Genomic DNA, 26,351 nt, shown 5'->3' on the forward strand with positions numbered 1-26,351 from the left:
TAGCTATTTTGGTGGATCGTTGGCGATCATCTGAATAAGAAGAAGAGAGCACGCAGCACAAAAAATTGTCTCTCTCTCTCGTTCGTTTTTCAAAAGAATCTGTGAGTTGTGAGAGGTTGGCAACGTCATTTGGTATCAGAGCTCGTGTGCCGATCATGGTTGGAACTCCTCCACCTGCTTCGCCACCGCCGGCGGCTGCCTCCAAGAAGTCTGGAACATCGGCATCCCCACGTCACGTGCGCTCACCGAGCCGTGGACGTCGACGGGAAAGGAGCAGCGGTGGCGGGGAGATCGTGGTGTGAGAGGTCGTGAGGGAAACCGGCGGTGGCGGCGGAGGCACGTCCTGGCCGATCCTCACGAAGACAAACTACACGGAGTGGGCGATACTCATGCGTGTGAAGCTCCAAGGCGCCAGCCTCTGCGAGGCCGTGGACGCCGACGACGGGACGGAGCGGCAGGCACTTGGCGCCATCCTTTCCTCCGTGCCCGTCCTCGCCGCCAAGGACAATGCGAAGGCCTCCTGGGACGCGATCAAGACGATGCGCGTTGGCGTCGACCGCGTGCGAGAGGCACGCCATCAGAAACTCCGCAAGGAGTTCGAGAACCTAGCGTTTAGGTCAGGGGAGGTGGTCGAGGACTTTGCTCTACGCATCTCCAGCATTGTCACTGAGCTACAAGGCCTCGGGGACAACACCACCGAGCTCGACGCCGTCCAGAAGATTCTGCGCGTCGCGCCGACACGGTACGCGCAGATGACATGCTCCATCGAGACACTGCTCGATCTCAAGGACATGACCATTGAAGAATTAGCGGGCGGCTGTCCGCATCGGACGGACGCGGTGCACCGGAGGAGGCCGCCGGTGGCCGTCTGCTGCTCACAGAAGAGGAGTGGCGCGCTCGCAGCGCTGCCAAGCAGCCAGGGGAAGGCTCGTCTAACGGCAGCAACAGGAGCAAGGGCAGGCAAGAGGCGCGAACCGGCGGTAGCCCCGCCGGCAACAGCAACAACGCCGGTGGCGGAAACAATGCCGCTCCGCGGCGCGCTGGCAACTGCCGCTACTGCGGTAAAGCTGGGCACTGGGCGAAGGAGTGTCGCAAGGCGAAGAGGGACCGCGATCAGCAGTAGCAGGTCAACCTGGCCCAAGCCGCTGAGGAGGAAGCACCGGCGATGATGATGGCCGTCGCCACGGAGGTGGAGTCGCAGCAGGCCGTTTTCCTCAATGAGGAGAAGGTAATCCCTGTGACGTCCCCTGATGGTCTCTGGTACTTTGACACTGGCGCGAGCAGCCATATGACGGGGCTGCGCCATGTCTTCGCCACGCTCGACGACACGGTGCACGGCACCGTGAGGTTTGGCGATGACTCCGTCGTCAACATCTGCGGAAAGGGGTCCGTCGTCTTGCGCGGATAGACCGGCGAGCAGCGCGTCCTCGTGGACGTGTACTTCATCCCAAGCTTGCGCAGCAACATCATCTCTGTCGGCCAGCTGGACGAGGGCGGATACAAGATCGGCATCGACAACAGCATGATGATGATCCGCGACCCTGCGCGCAAGCTCCTTGCGCGTGTCAAGCGCACCGGCAACCGCCTCTACACCGGCATACTCATCCACGACATGCCGGCGTGCCTGATGAGCAAGACGGATGCCGCGATGTGGCGCTGGCACGCCCGTTTCGGTCATCTCCACTTCCGTGCGTTGCACACGCTGTCCAAGTGCGGCATGGTGCACGGGCTGCCGGACATCTATCGCGTCGAGGAGTACTGCGACGGGTGCGCGCTGGGGAAGCAACACCGAGCGCCATTCCCACGCGCGTCGAGCTACCGAGCTGAGCGCGGACTCGAGCTGGTTCACACAGATCTCTGTGGACCGATCTCGCCGGTGACGCCCGAAGGAAACAGCTACTTCCTCCTCCTCGTCGATGACTTCTGCCGATACATGTGGATCGAGGTACTCAAGGCAAAGAGCGACGCGTTCCAGCGCTTTCGGAAGGTCAAGGCTGCTGCGGAAGCAGCTGGCAACTGCAAGCTCCATGCGTTCCTCTCTGATCGCGGAGGCGAATTCAACTCCGGTGAGTTCAAGGAGCTGTGCGAGGAGAACGACATCAAGCAATACACAACAGCGCCGTACTCTCCTCAATAGAACGGCGTCGTCGAGCGGCGGAATCAGACCGTCGTGGAGATGGCTCATTGTCTCCTGAAAAGCATGGACGTGCCGTCGAGGTTCTGGGGCGAGGCCGTCAGAACTGCCGTCTACATCCTCAACCGGTGCCCCACTCGTGCTCTGAGCGGCATGACTCCATACGAGGCATGTCATGGGCGCAAGCCGAGCGTGCAACACTTGCGCGTGTTCGGGTGCATCGCGCATGTCAAGAAGATCGGACCAGGCATCAACAAGCTGTCCGATCGATCCAAGAAGATGATCTTCATCGGATACGAGGAGGCGTCAAACTACTACTGTGTGTACGATCCGGCGGCAGACAAGCTTCAGGTGACTCGTGATGTTGTCTTTGAAGAGAGCAAGGCCTGGAGCTGGGACGCAGAGCACGAGCCAACTCCGGCAGCCACCTCGTTCACTGTCACGTACATTCTCGAGGACGGCACGACGGAAGTGGACAACGGCGCCTGGGCATCTCCTGCACCAGCGCGCAGCATCACGCCGGCGCCAAGCATCTCCTCGACACCGTCGTAGATCGGCAGCACGCCATCGACACCTGCTTCGTCACCTGGCACGCAGAGACACAGGTCGGCATACGCTGGGCCACGCCGCCCACCCATGATGATGGCAGGGACACGGACTCGGGGCCAGCTCGGTACCGACGTCTGTCGTGTGTCTACGACTCCACGGAGGATGATGTCGTCGGAGAAACAAGCGAGCACTACATGCTCGCTGCTGAAGAACCTCGAAGCGTCGATGAAGCACTCGAGAGCAAAGCTTGGCGTGCTGCGATGGATGAAGAGATGGCCTCCATCGACGAGAACAATACGTGGGAGCTGACCACGCTCCCACAAGGCCACAAGGCGATCGGGCTGAAGTGGGTTTTCAAGGCCAAGCACAATGCCGCCGGCGAACTGGTCAAGTACAAAGCTCGCCTCGTCGCAAAGGGCTATGCCCAGGGCCAGGGGGTGGACTTCGAGGAAGTTTTCGCACCTGTCGCGAGAATGGAGACGGTGAGGCTCCTGCTTGCTCTAGCTGCGCACTCTGGGTGGGAGGTACACCATATGGACGTGAAGTCAGCGTTCCTTAATGGCGTACTCAGCGAGGAAGTGTTTGTGAACCAGCTGCCAGGGTACATCGTCGCCGGCAAAGAATCAGCAGTACTGAAGCTGCAGAAAGCGCTCTACGGGCTCCGACAGGCTCCACGGGCATGGTATGGTAAACTCGACGCCTCACTCATTTCTCTTGGGTTCACTCGAAATCCACTAGAGCATGCAGTATACAGGTGGGGTGACAGCACCAAGTACTTGCTTGTGGGTGTTTATGTCAATGATCTGATCATTACTGGGACAGAGCTCCAAGATATAGTTGAGTTCAAGCAACAAATGCAACAGGAGATATGCAGAGAAAGTGGTGGAGGTGGCTGGGCTAAGCAACAAGATGTTCCAAGATATAGTTGAGTTCAAGCAACAAGATGTTCAAAATGAGTTACCTTGGTCGGCTCAGTTATTATCTTGGAATTGAAGTGGCTCAAGAGGATGGTCAAATCACTCTCTGTCAAAGGAGATATGCAGAGAAAGTGGTGGAGGTGGCTGGGCTAAGCAATTGCAACAGCTACCGCACGCCCATGGAATGTCGTCTGAAACTGAAGAAAGATGACAGCAGTGGCGAGGTTGACAAGACACTCTACAATAGTGTGATAGGCAGCCTCAGATATCTGGTCAATACAAGACCTGACATTGCAGTGGCTGTAGGAGTGGCCAGCAGATTCATGGAGAGCCCCACTGCTGCACATTGGGCGCTTGTCAGGCAAATCTGCAGATATGTTCAAGGAACACTCTCGTTCGGCTGCAGATACAGGAAAGGAGAAGGAGAACCTGTGTTGTTGGGCTACAGCGACAGTGACCACGCTGGTGATCTTGGGGATCGCAAGAGCACGTCAGGTGTCGTCTTCTTCCTGGGCAACAACACTGTAACTTGGAGTTCACAGAAGCAAAAGGTTGTGGCTCAATCTTCTTGCGAAGCGGAATACATTGCTGCAGGTGCTGCGACGTGTCAGGGGGTGTGGCTCAGTCGACTACTTGGCGATCTGAGTGGAAAAGCACCAGCCAAATTCAAGCTTCTGGTGGACAACAAATCAGCTATTGCTCTGTGCAAGAATCATGTTCATCACTATCGCAGTAAGCACATCGTCATCAAATATCACTTCATCAGGTCATGCTATGAGGAGGGCAAGTTGGATATTGATCATGTGCGCACACAGGAGCAGCTGGCAGATATTCTCACTAAGGCACTTGGCTTCGTTAGGTTCATCGAGCTGCATCGCTTGCTGGGTGTCGTCGAGGTGCAAGTTTAAGGGGGTGAAGTGTTGGACTAAACTCTGCACACTTCTTCTTCAGACAAGCACTGGTTTTTCGTCAGTTAACTGTAGCATTTCATCTGTTGTCAGTTAGCTGTTACGCAAATAATCACATGTCTGTGAGCTTGTTCAAGACATGGTCGTAGTTATCTTTTCCTGGCTTATAGGATTAGTTAGGCCGCACTATGCGCACCATGGGATGGCATGGATCATGTGAATACTGCGGCAGTAGAATTAGCGCGAGACTTGGGCATCGTGGGATGGCACGATCTGTAAGCTCAGTCAGCGTTTGTTAGCTATTTTGGTGGATTGTTGGCGATCACCTGAATAAGAAGAAGAGAACCAGAAAAGCTGCTTAGTTGCACGCAGCACAAAAAATTGTCTCTCTCTCTCTCGTTCATTTTTCCAAAAGAATCCATGAGTTGTGAGAGGCTGTCAAGGTCAGAACACGTTGTAGTCGCCGTCCTCGTCGGAGCTCCCGCCGTCGTCCTTGGGCGGCGGCTGGTTGTTTCAGCCCTGGCCGGGGTCGCCACGACGCGGGGGGGGGGGGGGGGGGGAGTCCTCGAGCTCGACGAGGATCCCGAGGCGGCGCGCGCGCTCCGCCGCTTCCTTCTTCGCCTCGGTGCGTGACCACACCAGCGCGAAGTCGTCGGTGGCCAGCAGGACGACGTTGTACGAAGCCAGCATGGCCGCCCGCTGCCCCGTGAACTCCTCCAGGTCTTCCACCGCCGCGAACCTGAGCTGGCTCGATTGGTACTCCGGCGGAGGCATCCACACCTCCTCCGCCTTTGGCTTCTTCACCCGTGAGGAGCTGCCGGCGTCGTCCTCCCGCTTCGACCGCCTCATCCCTATCCGCAGCGGCGGCGGCGGAGCAGCCTCGCCGATGTAGAGGCCATCGCTCCTCGGCGTCCTCGGCGCACTCGCGGAGGAGGTCCTCGACGCTGATCTTGAGGAAGACGAGGACGACGACGCGGAGGCCATCCTCCGCGGCACCCACCTCCGCGCCGGTACGGTGTATTCCAGCCGCGGCTCGTTCCCGTCCGTGATGTGCTCGAGCACCACGGCAAGTGTGCGGCCCGGCGTGCCCGACCAGATCCGGCGTGCCGCAGCCTTCTTGTTTGGCGGAGGCGCGCCATTGCCGTCGTAGCGGGAGAGCACGAGGAGGCGGCACTGGTGGAAGAAGGAGTTCCACGTCGTGGCGTTCTCCAGGTCCCACTGCTGGTCCGCGCGCTGCTCCGGCGTGAGCATGCCGTAGTAGTGCTAGTGCATCGCGGAGACGCGGGCGTTGCCGCGCGACTCCGGCGGGATGGGAATCCCGCCCACGTTGAGCCGCCATTCACCCGGCGCGTGCATGTCCGGCAGGGCCATGTACCCCACCTCGTACACCGCACGGGCCTCGTCCTCATGCAAGGTACGGCAGCCGAAGCCGTTCGCGGTGGCGCCATCCCCCTCGTAGTGCTCGACCATGGCTTTCTAACGCGGGTGCGGCGGCGCTAGGGTTTCTGCTGGGGGCTAGGGTTTCTGCTGGGCGAGAGAGTGAAGTGGCGAGGGAGAAGGCCGCAGAAATAGAACGTGTAGGGTACTGGAGAGGTGGCTGGTATTTACGCCGCCGCGTAGCGCCGATGGGACAACTCGTCGTCTGCTCGCCTGCCCGCTAAATCTGCTGCTCGCCGCCTTAACTTGGCGCGGGAAACGAGGGAGAGGACGAGCAGAGTCACTTCCAGGTGGGGTCCATCGCGGATGCGCGTCCAGCCGGCGCTCCCGCTTGCCCCCCCCTCCCCCCACCACCACGTGGGTTGGGTTTGGCCTAGGAGCGCCGGACGAGAAAACGGGCTCCGCCGGCCCAAAAAGAAGTTTAGGGGGGGCCGGCTAGGCGGAAATTTTGCTCCGGCACTCCCCAAAGCCGTTTGGGGTTGGGGGCGTTCCAAAACATGGGGATTGATGACGTGGCTAGGATCCTCCCATATCCCTCTCATGTACATGTATGTCATATTTTATATTTTTTACTGTGTCATATCTCCCTGCCCGAAGCAACAACGCGTCATCCAAGTAGTGGCGGCGCCTCCAAAGTTCCATCTCAAACAGAGGCGGCACCACATCTATAGCAGCGGCGGCGGCCCCTATCCTACATAGCCATGGTGGGGCCTCCTGTCTGGATCACCAAAAGCATCGCACGCCCCCTTCTCAAGCACAAGCGGTGGCGACGACGATGGTGGTGTTGTCTGCTGCTTGGTCGTGTTGGATGGTAACATGAAGATGGCCAACGGAGGTGGCCGAAGGCGGCAGCAAGAGAAGATTGAAATTGATTGAGGGTAAAGAGGCTGAGGGTCTTGGAGATGCTTTAGTTCAAACGAATCGGAAGAAAACGAGCCATAGGCGGAGAACTGCATGGTGAGGACCTCGCCAAAATCGAAGAAGATGGCCGGAATCCCGTTGAAGTGGGCATGAACTTCTGTTGTGGGAGCATTCATGTGATTCTACAGAATCAGGCGGAGGCAAAGGCTGGTGCGGTTGTCCTTTATTTTCACCTCGTCGGTGTCCTCTTGGCAGTCGTGCTTGAGCTCTAGCTAGACCTGCTCTTCCAAATCGCGCAGGTGCATCTTCGTCCCTCTCGGTGGTGCTCTTCTGCCGGAGTTGAGCAAAACAGTCCAGAAAAGGACGTCAGGCAAGGATCAACCGATTCCTGGGATTTGGAGTTCAGGGTTTGATCCCGACACCGTCTATGAATATAAGGTTTATTTTAGACTTTTCTCTTACATATAAAAATATTATGTCATGCCCGCATAGAAAGAAACACAGGAGCTGTAAGAAAATGAGGAGACTCACAGCCGTCCTTTGTCTTCTCCCATGGAATCCACAGTTACATGTAAATGACTAATTATTTCAATTTATAGATTATAAATTTTTTGTGTTTGAAATTGTCACATTGAAGAAAATTATGGGCTATATTTTCATATCATCTGAACAATACTCACAAGGGCTAAAGTGCCCCAACTGCAACGTATGTCATCAACCCTTAGGAGAAGCAGTATCGCGACAGGATTGTTCCAGCTGCAGCGTGATGCACGACGATGGTGACCCAAGGATAAGTGGATAACCTATCCATTTTATTTTTACAAGGTACATCACCATCACGGAGATAAATATGTAACCAAGATAGCTACCAAATGAATCTATGTCGCAAATGTATATATACATATGATGTATCAGATGTGCAATCAAATATAATTGGGATTTGGTACTGCATTTGCATGCAATGCAATAATGGGTTGCTGATACAGCTGGGGATACATCGGCTAGTATCATAGTTCTGAACGTACACCTGGTATGTGATGAGTGCATTTTTGAAGCATTTTTACCTTATGTTTTTGCATGAGTAGTGATAGGATTTTAGTATTTTATAGCGCTCACGCGCACCTTTTATGCTTGTTTTTACAGGATCCCAAATTATGAAGGTATTGATGAACATATCATTTGGAGCTCTCATATTGGACATAAATCACTACGGGAGAGACGGCGTGTGCCGACGGCCAGCCGATGTGCCGACGGCCAAATGTCGGGGCCATCGGCACAGAGGCCTCCAGCTACCGGCGACGGAGCTCACCGTCGGCACAGCACGGCCGTCGGCACAACGCACGGCAGACCGACGGTCACCCTCGGCGCAGATGAGGCCGTCAGCATAGCTAGGTGGAGCCCAAAGGCCACCGTCGGCACAGCCGCAACCGTCGGCACACGAACTGACAGGCGGGCCTAGACGTTAGGCTGTCACGGCGCCGTCCATGCTGTGCCGACGGTAGCCCACGGCGCAACCACGGCCGTCGGCACAACAACTGACTACTGGGCCCCCTCTCCTGTTGTGCCGACGGCTACCCACGGCACAACAGCGGCCGTCGGCACAACTTATGCACCTTTTTTATTTTTACATTTTTTACTACAAAGATAATTATTACCCATATAATTGTTAATCCCAATCATTTTTATTTGTTTATTTCTTTCTCACTGCTATTTTGGCGAACCCCTTTGCGGGAAACCTATATATGTATAAGGGCGGTATAGATCCCCCGCCGGGACCCCGGTCTAGGGTTTTCCCAGAAATCGAGGACCGGAGAGTGATTTGAGATGGTTTTATATCCTAGGCTACCCCCCAGGTGTGTTCGGCTTCTCGGACATGGAGTTCCTACACTTAGGCAGATTCTGGATGTATAGGGGGAATTCCCTCGGAGGTGAACCGGAGAGAAACTTGAGATCATATGGGATGATCCTTGTTACCACATGTACCTATGACCTACCCTAGCTCAAATGGAGGCATATGCCCACCGGGGGACCCCCGATGGGATGAGTCAAAGGGGTAGACCGCGCGGTCAACAGAACTAGGGTTTCGTCAGAAATCGAGCCTCGGATGGGGTGAATGGCCCCAAAACTTGTGTGTGTCCACATGGCATGCACAAAAGTGATTTGAGATGGTTTTATATCCAAGGCTACCCCCCCAGGTGTGTCCGGTGTCTCGGACATGGGGTTCCTACACTTAGGCAGATTCTGGATGTATAGGGGGAACTCGCTCGGAGGTGAACCGGAGAGAAACTTGAGATCATATGGGATGGTCCTTGTTACCACATGTACCTATGACCTAACCAAGCTCAAATGGAGGCATATTCCCACCGGGGGACCCCCGCTGGGATGCAGTCAAAGGGGTAGACCGCGCGGTCAACAGAACTAGGGTTTCGTCAGAAATCGAGCCTCGGAGGGGGTGAATGGCCCCAAAACTTGTGTGTGTCCACATGGCATGCACAAAAGTGATTTGAGATGGTTTTATATCCAAGGCTACCCCCCCAGGTGTGTCCGGCGTCTCGGACATGGGGTTCCTACACTTAGGCAGATTCTGGATGTATAGGGGGAACTCCCTCGGAGGTGAACCGGAGAGAAACTTGAGATCATATGGGATGGTCCTTGTTACCACATGTACCTATGACCTAACCAAGCTCAAATGGAGGCATATGCCCACCGGGGGACCCCCGCTGGGATGTAGTCAAAGGGGTAGACCGCGCGGTCAACAGAACTAGGGTTTCATCAGAAATCGAGCCTCGGAGGGGGTGAATGGCCCCAAAACTTGTGTGTGTCCACATGGCATGCACAAAAGTGATTTGAGATGGTTTTATAACCAAGGCTACCCCCCAGGTGTGTCCGGCTTCTCGGACATGGGGTTCCTACACTTAGGCAGATTCTGGATGTATAGGGGGGACTCCCTCGGAGGCATATGCCCACCGGGGGACCCACTGAAAGTTCAGAGATGGTAAACCTAGAGGGGGGGGGGGTGAATAGGTTTCTACAAATTTTAATTCTTTGTTTGCAATATTAGGCTTTGCGGAATATAACGATGAGCCTAATGCAAACTAAGTGAAGCAACCTATATGAGGATACAAGTAACTCAAGCACGAACACTACAAGAAATGGGATATTTGTTGACGAAAACCCTGGTGACAAAAATGCATACCGTCATGGATGTGTCCTTATAGGTGACGAATTCATCTTCCGTCATGCATTTAAGGTAATGCTTGACGGTATGATTTTTCGTCAACAAAAAATCGTCACCCATTACCTAACCGGGAAGGGCTTCCATCGTGTCTGTTAATAGGTGACGAAATCAAAGATTCGTGGTGTATGTAAACCGTGATTTGCATATACAACGGACCCACATAGCAGGTAAATAATACTGAGTTACTTTATTAAATGTTATTAGTTTTATATATCATGCGTGACCCACTTGTCAGGAACATATTTAATTAAGTAAAAATTGTGTTTTGGAAGAATCGAACCAGGGCTTTGATGTGACCGACGCGGAGTGTTACCGCTAAGGTAGATATGGAGTTTTGATCTGGATCCGTAACTAGTCTATTCTACATATTTATTTCAATGGTGTGATGTAGATGTTACGACATAATAATTTCCTTATTAATATTTTTGTCGGCCGCGGGTGCCTCGTTTAAGTCGCGCCGCTAGCAGACACGGCCTATCTAGGAGATCTTGCTAACAGTCGAATCGACTAGGGTTCTCGTCGAGGTGAGAAGAAATCCGTGAAGGCTCCATTGTGGAGGCGGCGAGACGCATCATCGGTGAGTTCTCCTGATTGTTCGCTAGGTCTAGATTTTTTAATCAGTTGTCAAGATCTGTTCTGAAGAACGTTGGCATATTCTTAACTGAATTGTAGGCAATGGATCGAAGTTGGATAACTGATGGCACCCAGAAGTTCACAACAAAGTACATGGCAGGTGTTAGGGATTTCATCAAGTTTGCGCGAGAACACTTGGACAATACAGATGAACCAATCTTGTGCCCTTGCAAGGACTGCCTAAATCTGATACGCCAGGATATAAAAACAGTCGAGGATCACTGCAATTGTTCAGGTATGTCCATGACGTATACAAGATGGACTAGACATGGGGAAGGTTTTAGTGATGACGAAGGGCGGGATAGAAACGATGATGGTGCGTATGATAGTGACAATGATGAAGACGAAGACAGTGGTGATTGTTATGTTGATGATTCGTCTAGTATGATCGATGAAGCTGAAGTCCTGGAAATAAAGGTCCTAACCTGCCAAATATTTATGCTAATCTAATTGAGTCAGCCAAAAAAGAACTTCATGAGGGATGCACCACTTTCACTAGGTTGTCGTTCATTATTAAGCTCCTTCATGTCAAATCATACAGCCGGATAACAAACAGAGGATTTGATCTCTTACTTCACCTTTTACGTATAGCTTTGCCACGTGTGGACTTTCCCAAATCATATGCTGATGCTAAGAGTGTTCTTTCTGATGTTGGGCTTGGTTATGAGACAATTCATGTATGCAAGTTTGATTGTTCTTTATTTTGGGGAGATCACAAGGACGATACGCACTGCCATGTTTGTGGATTATCAAGATATAGAGACCCTATCGCAAAAAGAAAATCCCTCACAAGGTGTTAAGGTACTTTCCTATAATTAAAAGGTTGCAGAGACTATTTGTTAAAAAGGAAATGTCGACACATACTAGATGGCACAAAGAGAAGAGGGTTGATGAGCCCAATGTACTGAGGCACCCTGCTGATGGTGAGGCATGGAAGCACTTTGATGCCAAGTTTCATTGGTTTGCTAAAGATCCTCGTAACATAAGACTAGGTTTTGCCACAGACGGCTTCAGTCCCTTTGGAAGTATGAGTAATCCTTACAGTATGTGGCCTGTTTTTGTCATTCCTTACAACTTCCCACCATGGATGTGCATGGATCAATCGAATTACATGATGGCATTGCTAATCCCCGGAAAGTATTCCCCAGGGAAAGATTTTCATGTATTTATGCAGCCACTGATAAAAGATATGATGCAGCTATGGAGTGGTGTGCAGACATTTGATGCATGCACAGAGGAATATTTCCCATTGCATGCTGCGTTTCTTTGGTCTATTCATGATTATCCTGGATATGCCACTATGTCAGGCCGAAGCACAAGAGGATTTCATGCGTGTGTGCATTGCGATGAGAATCCTTGCTATGAATCTTTGAAAAACAAAATTGGATATATTGGGCATCGGCGATTTCTTGATAAAAGTCACCCATACAGGAGAAGCAGACTTTTCAATGGTAAGCGAGACTAGTGATCCACCAAGGAAGTACACACCCAAAGAGGTAGCTGAGAAGGTAGAAAGGGTTAAGGATTTTGAACATGGGAAAAATCCAATAATTAGTAGAAAGCGGAAGCGTGCAACTGTACCCGGTGAACCAACATGGCACCTGAAAGTCAGCTTACATCATCTACCGTACTGGCCAGAACTTAAGTTAGCTCACAACTTAGATGTGATGCATATTGAGAAGAACATATGTGACAATATTGTTGGTACACTACTTGAACTTGAGGGCAGGAATAAGGACACTGTTAGTGCTAGAATTGATTTGAAGAAATTCAAAATCTGGAAGAAGTATTGGTTGAGGAAAATTGTGAAGGATGATGATGATGATGCAGCAGTAACTTATGCGAAGCCCCCTGCACCGTGGACGCTTTCGAAGGAACAGAAGAGACATTTGTGTAGGTATTTGGCAAACACTAGGTTCCCAGATGGTTATTGCGCAAACTGGGGAAGATGTGTGAATATTGATGGTTGTAAGGTTACCGGTATGAAGACGCACGATTGCCACATACTTACGCAGCGAGTGTTGCCGGTGGGCTCAAGGGAATTGCATCTAAGGAAATGTATGTGGCTATTGCGAGCTAGGAAGATTTTTTAGGGAGGCTGTGTGCCAAAACCCCGAAAGTTGATGTGCTGAATCGATTGAAGGTTGAAATTGTTGTGATCCTATGCAAACTTGAGAAGCTGTTCCCCCCAGCTTTTTTTGATGTAATGGTGCACTTAGCTATTCATCTTCCTGACGAGGCTCTTTTGAGGGGTCCTGTTCATTATGGTTGGATGTATCCAGTTGAGAGAAGATTAGGTTATCTAAAGTCTACGGTCCGTAACAAAGCAAGGCCAGAAGGTTCTATCGCAGAGGGCTACATTGTTGATGAGTGTTTGATTTTTTGCTCTAGATTTTTCAAGGATGGCACAGAAACAAGATTTAACAAAGATGATAGGAACCAAGACATACGGAGAAAACCTGATCGTGACGAGATGGAAGTATTTTCAGTTGGAGCTAAAGGTCTTGGGAAATCCATTTTGAAACATTTTGACAAGGAATTTGACAAAATGGTTTGGTATGTGCCGAACAACTGTGACGATGTAGAACGTTATATCAAGTAAGTAGTTAGCTTCACTTTAATAACTACTTCTCAATGTTGCAGACATAATTGTCCTGTATTTCATATGTGTTTTTTCTATGTTTCAGTGAATTCTGACAAGAATTGGGAGGTAGGGGTGTGCGTGACATCGAGGAGACGGTTCGAGAGAGAGTTTGCAGGTTGGTTTGCAAACCATGTGAGACAGATTGGACAATGCATCAGAAGATTTGAAGTCTCGCTCTTTGGGCCGGGACCGGCGTGTAGTAGTATACGCTGGTTGCAACGTAAAGGGTGCGAGGTTTCGCACGCTTACTCGGGATAAAGACCTGAAGACTCAAAATTCGGGCGTAGCGACTAAGGGATCTTTTGGTGATGCAGATGAGACCGAGTTCTATGGTGTTCTGCAAGAAGTTCTTGAACTGCAGTACGGGACTAACAAGCACGGTGACAGGTCCGTGTACTTGTTTCGTTGCGACTGGTTCGACCTTGCGGGCAGGGGTTCCAAGATAAAAGATGATGGTTATTTTAAAAGCGTTAACACTTCTGTCCTATGGTTCAAGAATTCACCATTCATATTGGCCAGTCAAGCTGAAACATGCTTCTATTTGGAGGATACAAAGTTTGGTGATCCGTGGAAAGTGGTGCAGAAGTTCAGCCATAGACACGTGTACGACGTTCCAGAATTAGAAGATGGTAACGATGATGCATTTGTACGGAATGAAGACGCATACCAGGAGGATGAAGGTTCAGTCGACCATACATTTCATGATGTTGTCGACCTAGACGAGGAAGCAGAGGTGGAGGCAGAGGAGGATGATCATCGTGCTGATGAAGTTGTACATATTCATGATGCTCGTACAATTCGTGAACTAGAGAATGAGGAAGATAGTCCCAATGTTGACATGGATATGAGCGAAGATGAACTAGAGAATGAGGAAGATAGTCTCATATTGGAAGAGAACATACATGATGACGAGGGAAAAACTTCAGAAGAAGATAGTGATGTAGATTGATAGAAACATGTTATGCATACAACTATATGTTTTGTTCCAAACATTTGAAATGTTCTTATTTAGATGTTTACGATCTCGAACTTGTCATTCAATTATCCAGAAGGGTTTAAGAGCAAATTAATATAAGCTAAAATATGGACAGATATAAGAAAAGCCAACATGTCGGTAACATAACTTTGACAATGGTTTTAATTAATCGACACATGACACGATTACAACCAGCAGCACGATATGACTAAATATTGTTTCAACAGAAGCAAAATCGACAATCGCATAAAGAGTCTTACAACTTAATTTAAACCTAAAGGGGCTGCATAGTTGGACACACGGGCACCATGAATCTCTGACTAGCTACTCCAGATCGATTTCAGGCACATGGGTAGCAAACAAGTAAACCCCTGCATTTCCCAGGTAAAGCAAGAACAGCATCTTGTCACCCATCTGAAGGTGCTTTTCCTTGTCCATGAACTCCTTCCACCCGCTGACGCAGAGACGACCATCGTCAGAAGAAATTGCGTAGGACGCACGCACCAAAGTACTGGGATGGCACACAATACTGATTGCACCATATTGTTCCATATCTTTAGGAACCAAACGGCTAGGGATTTTCTGTTCCAACAGTAGAGACATAGTTTAGTTAACACTTGTACGTAATGTAGCTCGCAAAGTTAATGAAATGATATGATCTACTGCTTACCACGTGTTTGTTGTAATTTTCGCTGTTTGTCCAATTCAGAGTATGCAGCATTGGGACAACTAGTGCTCCTTGATCATAATCTCCAGCATCGTGGTACTCAACAAGGTAGTCCAAGTTGTCCACCTGAAGAATGACGGTATGCATCATCCTCCAATTTATCATTGTTCCATCAGTACTACTGAGCGAGTCAACAATGTCACGCTTCGTACGGGACAACTGGTAGTAAGCTGCATAATTAAAATAACTGACATAAGATGGAATAATTAATATGATCAATCATTCTCGTCCAATGGTGGAAAATTACCTGGATGGATTAGTGGTTCAGTTCCAGTTATTACAAGAGTATCCTGACCAGATGAGTTAACTCTGAAAATTAACTCCATGCCAACCTTAAAATTGTACACTCTAGCAAATTCGTTCCAAAATCTTCCGTTGATATAGGTTACGACTCTGTTGGAAACATTAACAACAAATGCATGGCCATCTTTGGTTTTAAGTGCAGCTTCAAAAGTTGTCCTGTGGGAGGTGCTGGACACCATACTTCTTAAGGAAATACGGTCTATAGTAGCAAGGGATGACCTAAATTCGGTAGAGTTAATACAAAAGTAAGTTAACTATTACGAAAATTCAATAAGATAGAAACATGTGAATGTTACACATCGTGTCATATTAGGACCTTGAAGAATCACGAATTGCATGTAGCTACTGTAAAATCTAATGATCAGGTAGAATTATGCGTCTACTCGGATAATCACCGAGTCTCAGATCTTGGACTTCTATCAGCACATGTCTGAACTTCTATCAGCACATATCTGAACTTCTATCGGTATAGGACTGAACTACCGATACCTCTATCTCTAACAGCAACAACTATCGTAAAACTCATATGGACATAAAAGTTATCACAACTATCCTAAAACTCAACCATAAATAAGCGGTTAATACATATGGTGACCAACAATTATTACACACATCTGAATAATAGTACTAAACTAGCAATAACTACTAGGATCACGTGTTAAACTTTGATGTGGCGGTGAATTAATAAAACATCTGAATGAATTTTAAACTTATAAGTGCATGTACCGTCTTCTCCTCAAAACCCTCTTGTAGTGTTTGCACGAAAAAACCTAACGCGACTCCCCCTCCGCACATCCCCTTCTTGTCAAAGCAAACTGGACACTGCAAAAAATATGAAGAAAGATTACAAATCGGAAACAACGATCGATCGCGAGACGTACATGTTATTTACGTACTCCACTAGTAGGCGCCATCCTTGATCTCGACGCGGAGCGAGAGTCTTACAAGTCTCGCCGGCGAGAGACGTGGCGAGCTGTGGCGGCGAGAGACGTGGCGAGATCAGGCGGCGGCTGAAGGAGGTCGTGATATGATTGCCAGTTATATCGTGGAGTAAATTTCGGTAGGTCAAGAGGAGTGCAAATGGAAGGTGCTGGGTTTTGACGTGACAACACGATCGAATGCGCGTCAGTTGGACTGCACGTCAGTTGGACTAGACCCGCGTCAGTATTCACTTCGTCTACCGTCTCAATATTCGCACGGAGTAATTAATGGGGATGATATTTATCCCCTTCCCCCTCCCCTACCGTCTCAATATTCGCAACGCATCCTGGTTTCCACACTTCCCGTCGTCTCCGCTCCCTCAGTATCTTCGTCTCCCGCCGCCGCGTCGCCATGGCCATGGATGAGCAGCAAATGTACTACTGGTCCAGCACGCGCGCAGTCCACATCCACGACGGCCAGGACCTGGAGGTGGTCTACACCAACGACCCCTAGGAAGTGCGCCGCGTCCTCGACATGTACACGGAGTGGCTCAAGGAGGACGAGCACAAGTTCGTCGGCCTCGACTTCGAGTACACCAACCATCGAGCCGAGGACGAGAAGAAGATCGCCGTGGTTCAACTCTGCATGCGTCGACATGTGCTGGTGTTCCACTACGCAGCGTAAGAACTAATCCCCTTTTTGAATCTTTCAATTGGGGTTTTTTAGTTGCCGCCGTTGTGTCTCTCTTTGACTCTCGTTGGACATTGTTCCCGAAAATCAGTACATTCCCGATCTAAATCTTCTACACATTGTTCCCGAAAAGCAGTACATTCCCGATCTAAATCTGCTACACGTTGTTCCCGATTTATTAATTTGTTTCATCTTCGTCTCCTCTGTATGTTCTTGCATATTTGTAACTGATCTGTGACTAGTACATTACTTTGTTTACTGCAGTGCTGACTGGTGGGACTCTCCGGCTATCTGCGATTTCTTTCGAGAAGGAATCACGTTTGCGAGTGTTGACATCCGTGGTGACAAGAGAGTTCTGTGGAGGACATGGCACATGGAGATTCCTTGTGAGTACTACGTCGATCTCCAGGACGAGTACTTCAAGTACACTGGTCATGCGAGGGCTGGCATGGCTACCATGGCAGCAAGACTCATTGATTCATGGTACGGTGATATGAACAAGAAGTTCCGCCACCATCGGCACAGACTGTGGGGGGACTTCCCACTTCCAAATATGAACATCGAGTATGCAGCCATTGATGCTTGGGTCTCCTACGAGCTCTACCGCAAGATCGTGGTCGACAGAGTCCTGCTGATGGTGGATTGATCATCTCTTCTGCTGCATGACCCCCTGATCTTTTGGTTAGGTCTCCCTCCTGCGTGAGGTGCTTTTGGCTAGTAGTCCGTTCTTTTGAAACTGTAAATATTTTGCCATGATATGTCAACAATTGTCCTGGGAGGTTTCAATTTTATGTTGTGTACATCCTAGTACTTCAAAGTGCTAGTAAACTAAATGTTCAGAGCAGGAGAGTTCTTCAAAATCAAAACATACCAGACGTAAAAATCACCAAAAATTGTGATTCAAATTTTCTTTATGACTTTTACTCATTTTCTGAAATTTTTCATCGAAAAAATCTCAAAGTGGTGAACAATAACATAAAATGGTGGCCCCATGGTGGAGATGTGTCGAACGAGGGGTTTTCGGACGAAAAGAGGGGGAAATCGCCAAAAACTGACCAAACCACCATGGATTTGGGGCATGATTTGGCACCCTTGTGCACATTGTGATATGACACCTTGGTTGCTATGGGTTTTGATTTTTGGGAGTTGGTGGCATGGTGTCCCCATGGTGGAGATGTGTCGAAAGAGGGGTTTTCGGACGAAAAGAGGGGGAAATGGCCAAAAACTCACCAAACCACCATGGATTGTGGCAAGATTTGGCACCCTTGTGCAAATTGTGATATGAAACCTTGGTTGCTATGGGTTTTGATTTTTGGGAGTTGGTGGCATGGTGTCCCCATGGTGGACATGTGTCGAACGAGGGGTTTTCGGACGAAAAGAGGGGGGAATGGCCAAAAACTCACCAAACCACCATGGATTGTGGCATGATTTGGCACCCTTGTGCACATTGTGATATGACACCTTGGTTGCTATGGGTTTTGATTTTTTGTAGTTGGTGGCATGGTGTCCCCATGGTGGAGATGTGTCGGAAGAGGGGTTTTCGGACGAAAAGAGGGGGAAATGGCCAAAAACTCACCAAACCACCATGGATTGTGGCAAGATTTGGCACCCTTGTGCAAATTGTGATATGACACCTTGGTTGCTATGGGTTTTGATTTTTGGGAGTTGGTGGCATGGTGTCCCCATGGTGGACATGTGTCGAACGAGGGGTTTTCGGACGAAAAGAGGGGGGAATGGCCAAAAACTCACCAAACCACCATGGATTGTGGCATGATTTGGCACCCTTGTGCACATTGTGATATGACACCTTGGTTGCTATGGGTTTTGATTTTTTGTAGTTGGTGGCATGGTGTCCCCATGGTGGACATGTGTCGAAAGAGGGGTTTTCGGACGAAAAGAGGGGGAAATCGCCAAAAACTGACCAAACCACCATGTATTTGGGGCATGATTTGGCACCCTTGTGCACATTGTGATATGACACCTTGGTTGCTATGGGTTTTGATTTTTTGGAGTTGGTGGCATGGTGTCCCCATGGTGGACATGTGTCGAACGAGGGGTTTTCAGACGAAAAGAGGGGGAAATCGCCAAAAACTGACCAAACCACCATGGATTTGGGGCATGATTTGGCACCCTTGTGCACATTGTGATATGACACCTTGGTTGCTATGGGTTTTGATTTTTGGGAGTTGGTGGCATGGTGTCCCCATGGTGGAGATGTGTCGAAAGAGGGGTTTTCGGACGAAAAGAGGGGGAAATGGCCAAAAACTCACCAAACCACCATGGATTGTGGCAAGATTTGGCACCCTTGTGCACATTGTGATATGACACCTTGGTTGCTATGGGTTTTGATTTTTGGGAGTTGGTGGCATGGTGTCCCCATGGTGGACATGTGTCGAACGAGGGGTTTTCGGACGAAAAGAGGGGGGAATGGCCAAAAACTCACCAAACCACCATGGATTGTGGCATGATTTGGCACCCTTGTGCACATTGTGATATGACACCTTGGTTGCTATGGGTTTTGATTTTTTGTAGTTGGTGGCATGGTGTCCCCATGGTGGAGATGTGTCGGAAGAGGGGTTTTCGGACGAAAAGAGGGGGAAATGGCCAAAAACTCACCAAACCACCATGGATTGTGGCAAGATTTGGCACCCTTGTGCAAATTGTGATATGACACCTTGGTTGCTATGGGTTTTGATTTTTGGGAGTTGGTGGCATGGTGTCCCCATGGTGGACATGTGTCGAACGAGGGGTTTTCGGACGAAAAGAGGGGGGAATGGCCAAAAACTCACCAAACCACCATGGATTGTGGCAAGATTTGGCACCCTTGTGCACATTGTGATATGACACCTTGGTTGCTATGGGTTTTGATTTTTGGGAGTTGGTGGCATGGTGTCCCCATGGTGGACATGTGTCGAACGAGGGGTTTTCGGACGAAAAGAGGGGGGAATGGCCAAAAACTCACCAAACCACCATGGATTGTGGCATGATTTGGCACCCTTGTGCACATTGTGATATGACACCTTGGTTGCTATGGGTTTTGATTTTTTGTAGTTGGTGGCATGGTGTCCCCATGGTGGAGATGTGTCGGAAGAGGGGTTTTCGGACGAAAAGAGGGGGAAATGGCCAAAAACTCACCAAACCACCATGGATTGTGGCAAGATTTGGCACCCTTGTGCAAATTGTGATATGACACCTTGGTTGCTATGGGTTTTGATTTTTGGGAGTTGGTGGCATGGTGTCCCCATGGTGGACATGTGTCGAACGAGGGGTTTTCGGACGAAAAGAGGGGGGAATGGCCAAAAACTCACCAAACCACCATGGATTGTGGCATGATTTGGCACCCTTGTGCACATTGTGATATGACACCTTGGTTGCTATGGGTTTTGATTTTTTGTAGTTGGTGGCATGGTGTCCCCATGGTGGACATGTGTCGAAAGAGGGGTTTTCGGACGAAAAGAGGGGGAAATCGCCAAAAACTGACCAAACCACCATGTATTTGGGGCATGATTTGGCACCCTTGTGCACATTGTGATATGACACCTTGGTTGCTATGGGTTTTGATTTTTTGGAGTTGGTGGCATGGTGTCCCCATGGTGGACATGTGTCGAACGAGGGGTTTTCAGACGAAAAGAGGGGGAAATCGCCAAAAACTGACCAAACCACCATGGATTTGGGGCATGATTTGGCACCCTTGTGCACATTGTGATATGACACCTTGGTTGCTATGGGTTTTGATTTTTGGGAGTTGGTGGCATGGTGTCCCCATGGTGGAGATGTGTCGAAAGAGGGGTTTTCGGACGAAAAGAGGGGGAAATGGCCAAAAACTCACCAAACCACCATGGATTGTGGCAAGATTTGGCACCCTTGTGCACATTGTGATATGACACCTTGGTTGCTATGGGTTTTGATTTTTGGGAGTTGGTGGCATGGTGTCCCCATGGTGGACATGTGTCGAACGAGGGGTTTTCGGACGAAAAGAGGGGGGAATGGCCAAAAACTCACCAAACCACCATGGATTGTGGCATGATTTGGCACGCTTGTGCACATTGTGATATGACACCTTGGTTGCTATGGGTTTTGATTTTTTGTAGTTGGTGGCATGGTGTCCCCATGGTGGAGATGTGTCGAAAGAGGGGTTTTCGGACGAAAAGAGGGGGAAATGGCCAAAAACTCACCAAACCACCATGGATTGTGGCAAGATTTGGCACCCTTGTGCACATTGTGATATGACACCTTGGTTGCTATGGGTTTTTATTTTTGGGAGTTGGTGGCATGGTGTCCCCATGGTGGACATGTGTCGAACGAGGGGTTTTCGGACGAAAAGAGGGGGGAATGGCCAAAAACTCACCAAACCACCATGGATTGTGGCATGATTTGGCACCCTTGTGCACATTGTGATATGACACCTTGGTTGCTATGGGTTTTGATTTTTTGTAGTTGGTGGCATGGTGTCCCCATGGTGGACATGTGTCGAAAGAGGGGTTTTCGGACGAAAAGAGGGGGAAATCGCCAAAAACTCACCAAACCACCATGGATTGGGGCAAGATTTGGCACCCTTGTGGGACAAAGGGATATGTAATGTACACAACTCTGGTGTAGCCAAACATTGGTAGTCGAAATTAACTCGAAACTTGCTTAGCTACAGAATAAAGCATCTACACAAATGCAGCGTGCATCAACATGAAAAAAGAGATAACATGTGCAGCAGTAATGCTTCTGCAACAGCAAACAACATATAAACATGACATAGTCTTAAACAACTGGGTATGATTGCCCAGGTTCCAAATAACAAAAGTAGAACATAGTCTTTGAAACATGACATAGTTTAACCATGAACCTCCAGGGGAACAACTAAACAGAAACTAAATTTAGTGGAGAACATGAGGGCCAACAGCTGGACCGACGAGCGGGATGAGGCCAGTCCTGACGTAGTACCTGAGGAACTTGCCAAAGGCAGCGTGCTTCGCCTTGCTAGCAGGCTTGTGCTTGTGCTTGCTACCTTTTACAACTCCCGTCGCGTGCTGGATCAGACACTCGACATCGTTCGGGAAAACCCTGCCGCAGAATGGGCAATTAGGCTTTCCGTTCCGACGGAAAGGGATCTGGCCAGTCTTCAGCTTCTTCAAAACGAAGCGGCTCTTCCGGTCCCGGTCCTCCTTGTCGCTGTCAACGTCCTCAGAGTCTTCCTGCGATTTTGAAAGTAAAGAAGAAGTGAGAGAAGGAAATTAACTGAAATACAATTCAAGCATTAAATATTTTTGTATGAACATTATTAAGAATTAATCATGTTCTAGAATCAACATTTATGATCCAGATCCAACCGTACATAATTACTTCACTAATATAAATAAGCACCAATTTAAACTGTTGTCACAAATTGTTCATGGGTAGTCCAATCATTATTTCAGTAATATAACTAAGCACTAATTTAAGAGAAAATGGTGATTATAAATTTCATGGATCAGGGATCAATCATTTGTTCCCAGAAGATGTACTGATTCATAAAACAATATGGATTCATGACGTCAATAAGCAGGAATTCAAGAAAAATGGTGGTCATAAATTACATGCATCTGATAATTCATTTGTTCCCCAAATAAAAATGATGTACACACTATGGTTTCATCGTATAAATAAGCACCAGTTTAAGACAAATGGTGATTATAAAATCCATGGATCAGATCAATTAATAGTACCTATAATATAATTCTTGTAATCATAATCACTCTGGTATGACTCATATTCGGATGAATTTAAGTTTGAAATGCAGTGAGCATTACACTAAGCAGGTATGATTCATCACACAAAAGGAATCCTTACAGTTGAATCAAGATGTGCATCAAATATTACAAATCTAGTAACTACAAACCATAAATCAGATGAGTAAGAACCCCAAAATCATCAATTTGTACAAGAAGTAGCAGATAGGGCAAATCAATCTACCCTATGAGCAAACCCTATGGTGAACAGTAAGATCAAGAGAAACAGGGGATCGATCGGAATAGTAGAGTACCTCGCTGCAGTTGTCGGAGGCCTCCTCTTCGAACTCGTCGCACTCTCTGGGGCCATATAGCTCGCGGTACTGCTTGGAGTGGCGGTAGAACGGGTCATTCGGATCGAAGCCCTGGTCATCTGCTTGTGCCGCGGGAGCGAGGACGTCTCCCTTGGCCTCATCAGCGACGGCGACCACGGCCGGTTGGGCGGAGCCCTCCACGGTCACGGCGCGGCGAAGAGCGGCTCCAGTTCCGGAAGAAGATCCCGCCTCCGCGCCGTCGACTACTACCGGAGCATCGCCTTCGCCGTCGACGTTGACGACCGCACTCGCCTCCGGCTCGTCTCCGCGAACACGCTTCATCTTCGGGATCTTCGGTGGAAGGGGAGGTCGGTGGTGCGCTGGTGGAGGTGCAAGCAGGGTTTTTCGCCAGAGATTGGGGAATAGAAGTTGCGGGTGGGAGAGACGATGGGGCCGATGGATATACAGTAGGTGCTGCCGTTTGGGTTCCTCTGTCTGACGCGTGCGTGTGAAAACGTGGATTCCTGCATGTAGTCAGTCCACTTTCCCATTACTTTGACATGGGTCCCACGATTGACGGATGGGCAGGCACAGAATTTTCAGTATGGGTATTAAAAACTATAAAATATTTGAAATACGAATTAGTGATCACACATAGCCTCTTCTTGAGTTTAGGGGATGAATTTTTGAAAATTTTCAAACCAAACTGCCAAGATAGCATGCTAGCGTCATTACCCACATGTTGATGCACCCTTATGCCAAATTTCAGTCCATTTCAAGTTAGCTACCTCAAAAAATGGTCAAGAACTGCCCGTTCGAGGTAGACGGGCATAATCTTTCACTACGCACCTCACTTTTGTGAGTGCTTTGGTAGGGAAACAATTTTTTTCTAGTTTGTTATTTTCCATGGAAAGTGTTAGCCACACATTGGCCAATACACAAGGTTTGGAAAGATTTCAACAAATTTTCAATTTTATATGAAAGTTTGAGTGTTTGGTCAAACCTAGGTTGACCTCATTGCACTAAGAGGTTGTCAAACCTTTTTCGAAGTGAAACTTCTGTTTTAGGGTAATGTGGTGACGCCAAATGAGACCAGCACGTGCTCCCAATTTTCCCAATGCCGAAAATGCCCTCACTTGTGTAAATTCACATCAAACTACACCAAACCTCATGAAAAATTTTAATTTGAATTTTCCACATGAATGTCACAACATTTACTCAGTCCCACTAGTTACTGATGATTTTACATTGAATTTAGCATTTATTATGAGTTTTACTCGTTTTCTGTCATTTTTTAATTAAAAAAATAAACAAACACCTAAAATTGTCAGAAAAATCTGAAACTCCTCAGGCACACATACCTACCCTTCATGACCACTCACAAAAATTTGCAGCTCAATCTGAGTCTTTGAAGTGCAGCTTGCTTGAAAAAGAGCCCTTCACCGACATGATCGATGTGGGTCCACACATGGATCGACCCAACCAACATGAGGTTTCACAAGTGTTTTCAGACAAAATCTCACATGTGTGAACAATAACATGTATATGTGGGATGTGTTCTCACATATACCTCACATGCAAAAGGTTTTACAACTTCCGGGGTCGACGATTCGACCGTTATGCCGAAAATGCCCTCACTTGTGTAAATTCACATCAAACTACACCAAACCTCATGAAAAAATTAAATTTGAATTTTCCACATGAATGTCACAACATTTACTCAGTCCCACTAGTTACTGATGATTTTACATTGAATTTAGCATTTATTATGAGTTTTACTCGTTTTCTGTCATTTTTTAATTAAAATATACATGTACAGTTCCATTTTCAGAGTAATATTTTTCTTTCACGGCAAAAACTTGTTCCCTCCAAATTGTAGTACGCCGGCTGCCAAAACGCCCAAATTTTTTGTTCCCTCCACTCCTCCCGCGCACCCCACCTATCAAATATTTCGCCCTCCCTTATATACGTCGTGCCTCTCCCGCATGATTTACGAGCATCTTAACTCCCCACCCCCCCGACCTCATCCTCTCGTGCTCACCCCGATCCGGTGTCTTCGCCGGACGTTCTTCCATCTCGCATCTATCTCCCCGGCCGGTGGTCGCCATGGCCGGCAGTCGTCGAAACGTCGGGGGGAAGGAAAATCGCGCACACACGCCGAAGAAGGCGCCCAGCTCGAAGAAACCCCGAGGTAAATCTGTCGGTGATCGGCTTGTTGTTGTGTTTTTCGGATGGATAGATCGAGAGATCGGTTTTACATGTCTACCTCGCCCGTTTGACCTATATCTAGATCTTGCATATTTGATAGATCCAATCCCGACATCATACGTCTAGGGTTTATCGTTTTTATTGCAGAGACAATCATGCCATGCTATGCAATCTTTGCCATCCCGCTGCTGTACAATCTTTTGCGTAGACAATTGTTTGCCGAAACACTTAACTGAACTAATTCCAGCCGTTGCCGAAAACAGCCTGACGAGCTACAGTGAACAACGACATTGCTTCAGACTTTTATTCCTCAGTTTCAGAGGGAAGCAGAGTTTGATCTAGAACAATTGTTTGCTGTTTTCTATGGATGTAGTTAGTTTGCACGTGTTTCCCAAATCAATGTGTCAATTAACTCTACATCTAGGAGGTTGATCAGGTCCAAAGGCTATCAACCAAACTACAAAACAATTGACCCATATCTAGGTGATCACAAAACATACTTCCTTTTAAATTCTTTTCTGATTCTAATTTTGTAACCTCAATGATGCTTTTGGTGCGCATGTGCGTTAGTAACTGAGACAAGGGATTAATCAGGTAGAAATGGTGCATCCTAATTACGACTTCAAACAAAAGTAGAGGGACTTGGCTGCATCCCACTGAAAATTATTTGTTACGAGTAGATATCTAAAAGCACATGATGTCCCTTAGCCTGGCATATGCCCCCTCTTATGTTTTGTTCGTCCACATCTTACGTAGACTCTTATGTTTTCAATCATTTGCTGCTGTACAATATTTTGCAAAGACAATTATTTGCTGTTTTCTATGGAATTGGCCCCCTCTTATGTTTTGTTCACGCTCCGCTCTTCCGATTATTTCAGCGCAGACAGAAAACCCCGTCAAGCCGGCATATGAGCTTGTCAAGGAGAAACAAATGCAAGAAAATGTAGAACGCATGGAAAAAGTTTTGGCTGAAAGATTTGGACCTGGCCACAAAAATCAGCAGGAATTCTCTAGTTTTGCACGTTCATTAGTGTATGGTGGGATACAAATAGGAACTAGTAACAATCTAAAGGACACAGACTGCGAAGAGAAGGAGGTCGAAGAGGACCCTTCGTACGAACCGAATCCAGAAGAGATAGCTACTGCTGAAGATGATCTTCATTCAGAAGAGGATCAGCGCACTGTCGGCAAA

At 48.4% G+C, this 26,351-nt stretch overlaps 1 protein-coding gene across 1 annotated transcript; it reads left to right on the forward strand.

The window, feature by feature from the left end:
- The first annotated feature begins 3,779 nt into the window (after positions 1-3,779).
- LOC127340403 (secreted RxLR effector protein 161-like) lies at positions 3,780-4,508 on the forward strand. Its single transcript, XM_051366159.1, has one exon. The coding sequence runs from the start codon at positions 3,780-3,782 to the stop codon at positions 4,506-4,508; it is 729 nt and encodes a 242-aa protein (XP_051222119.1).
- The last annotated feature ends 21,843 nt before the right edge of the window (positions 4,509-26,351 follow it).

This window comes from Lolium perenne, chromosome 3, assembly GCF_019359855.2.
Source record: "Lolium perenne isolate Kyuss_39 chromosome 3, Kyuss_2.0, whole genome shotgun sequence".
Taxonomy (NCBI): Eukaryota; Viridiplantae; Streptophyta; class Magnoliopsida; order Poales; family Poaceae; genus Lolium; species Lolium perenne.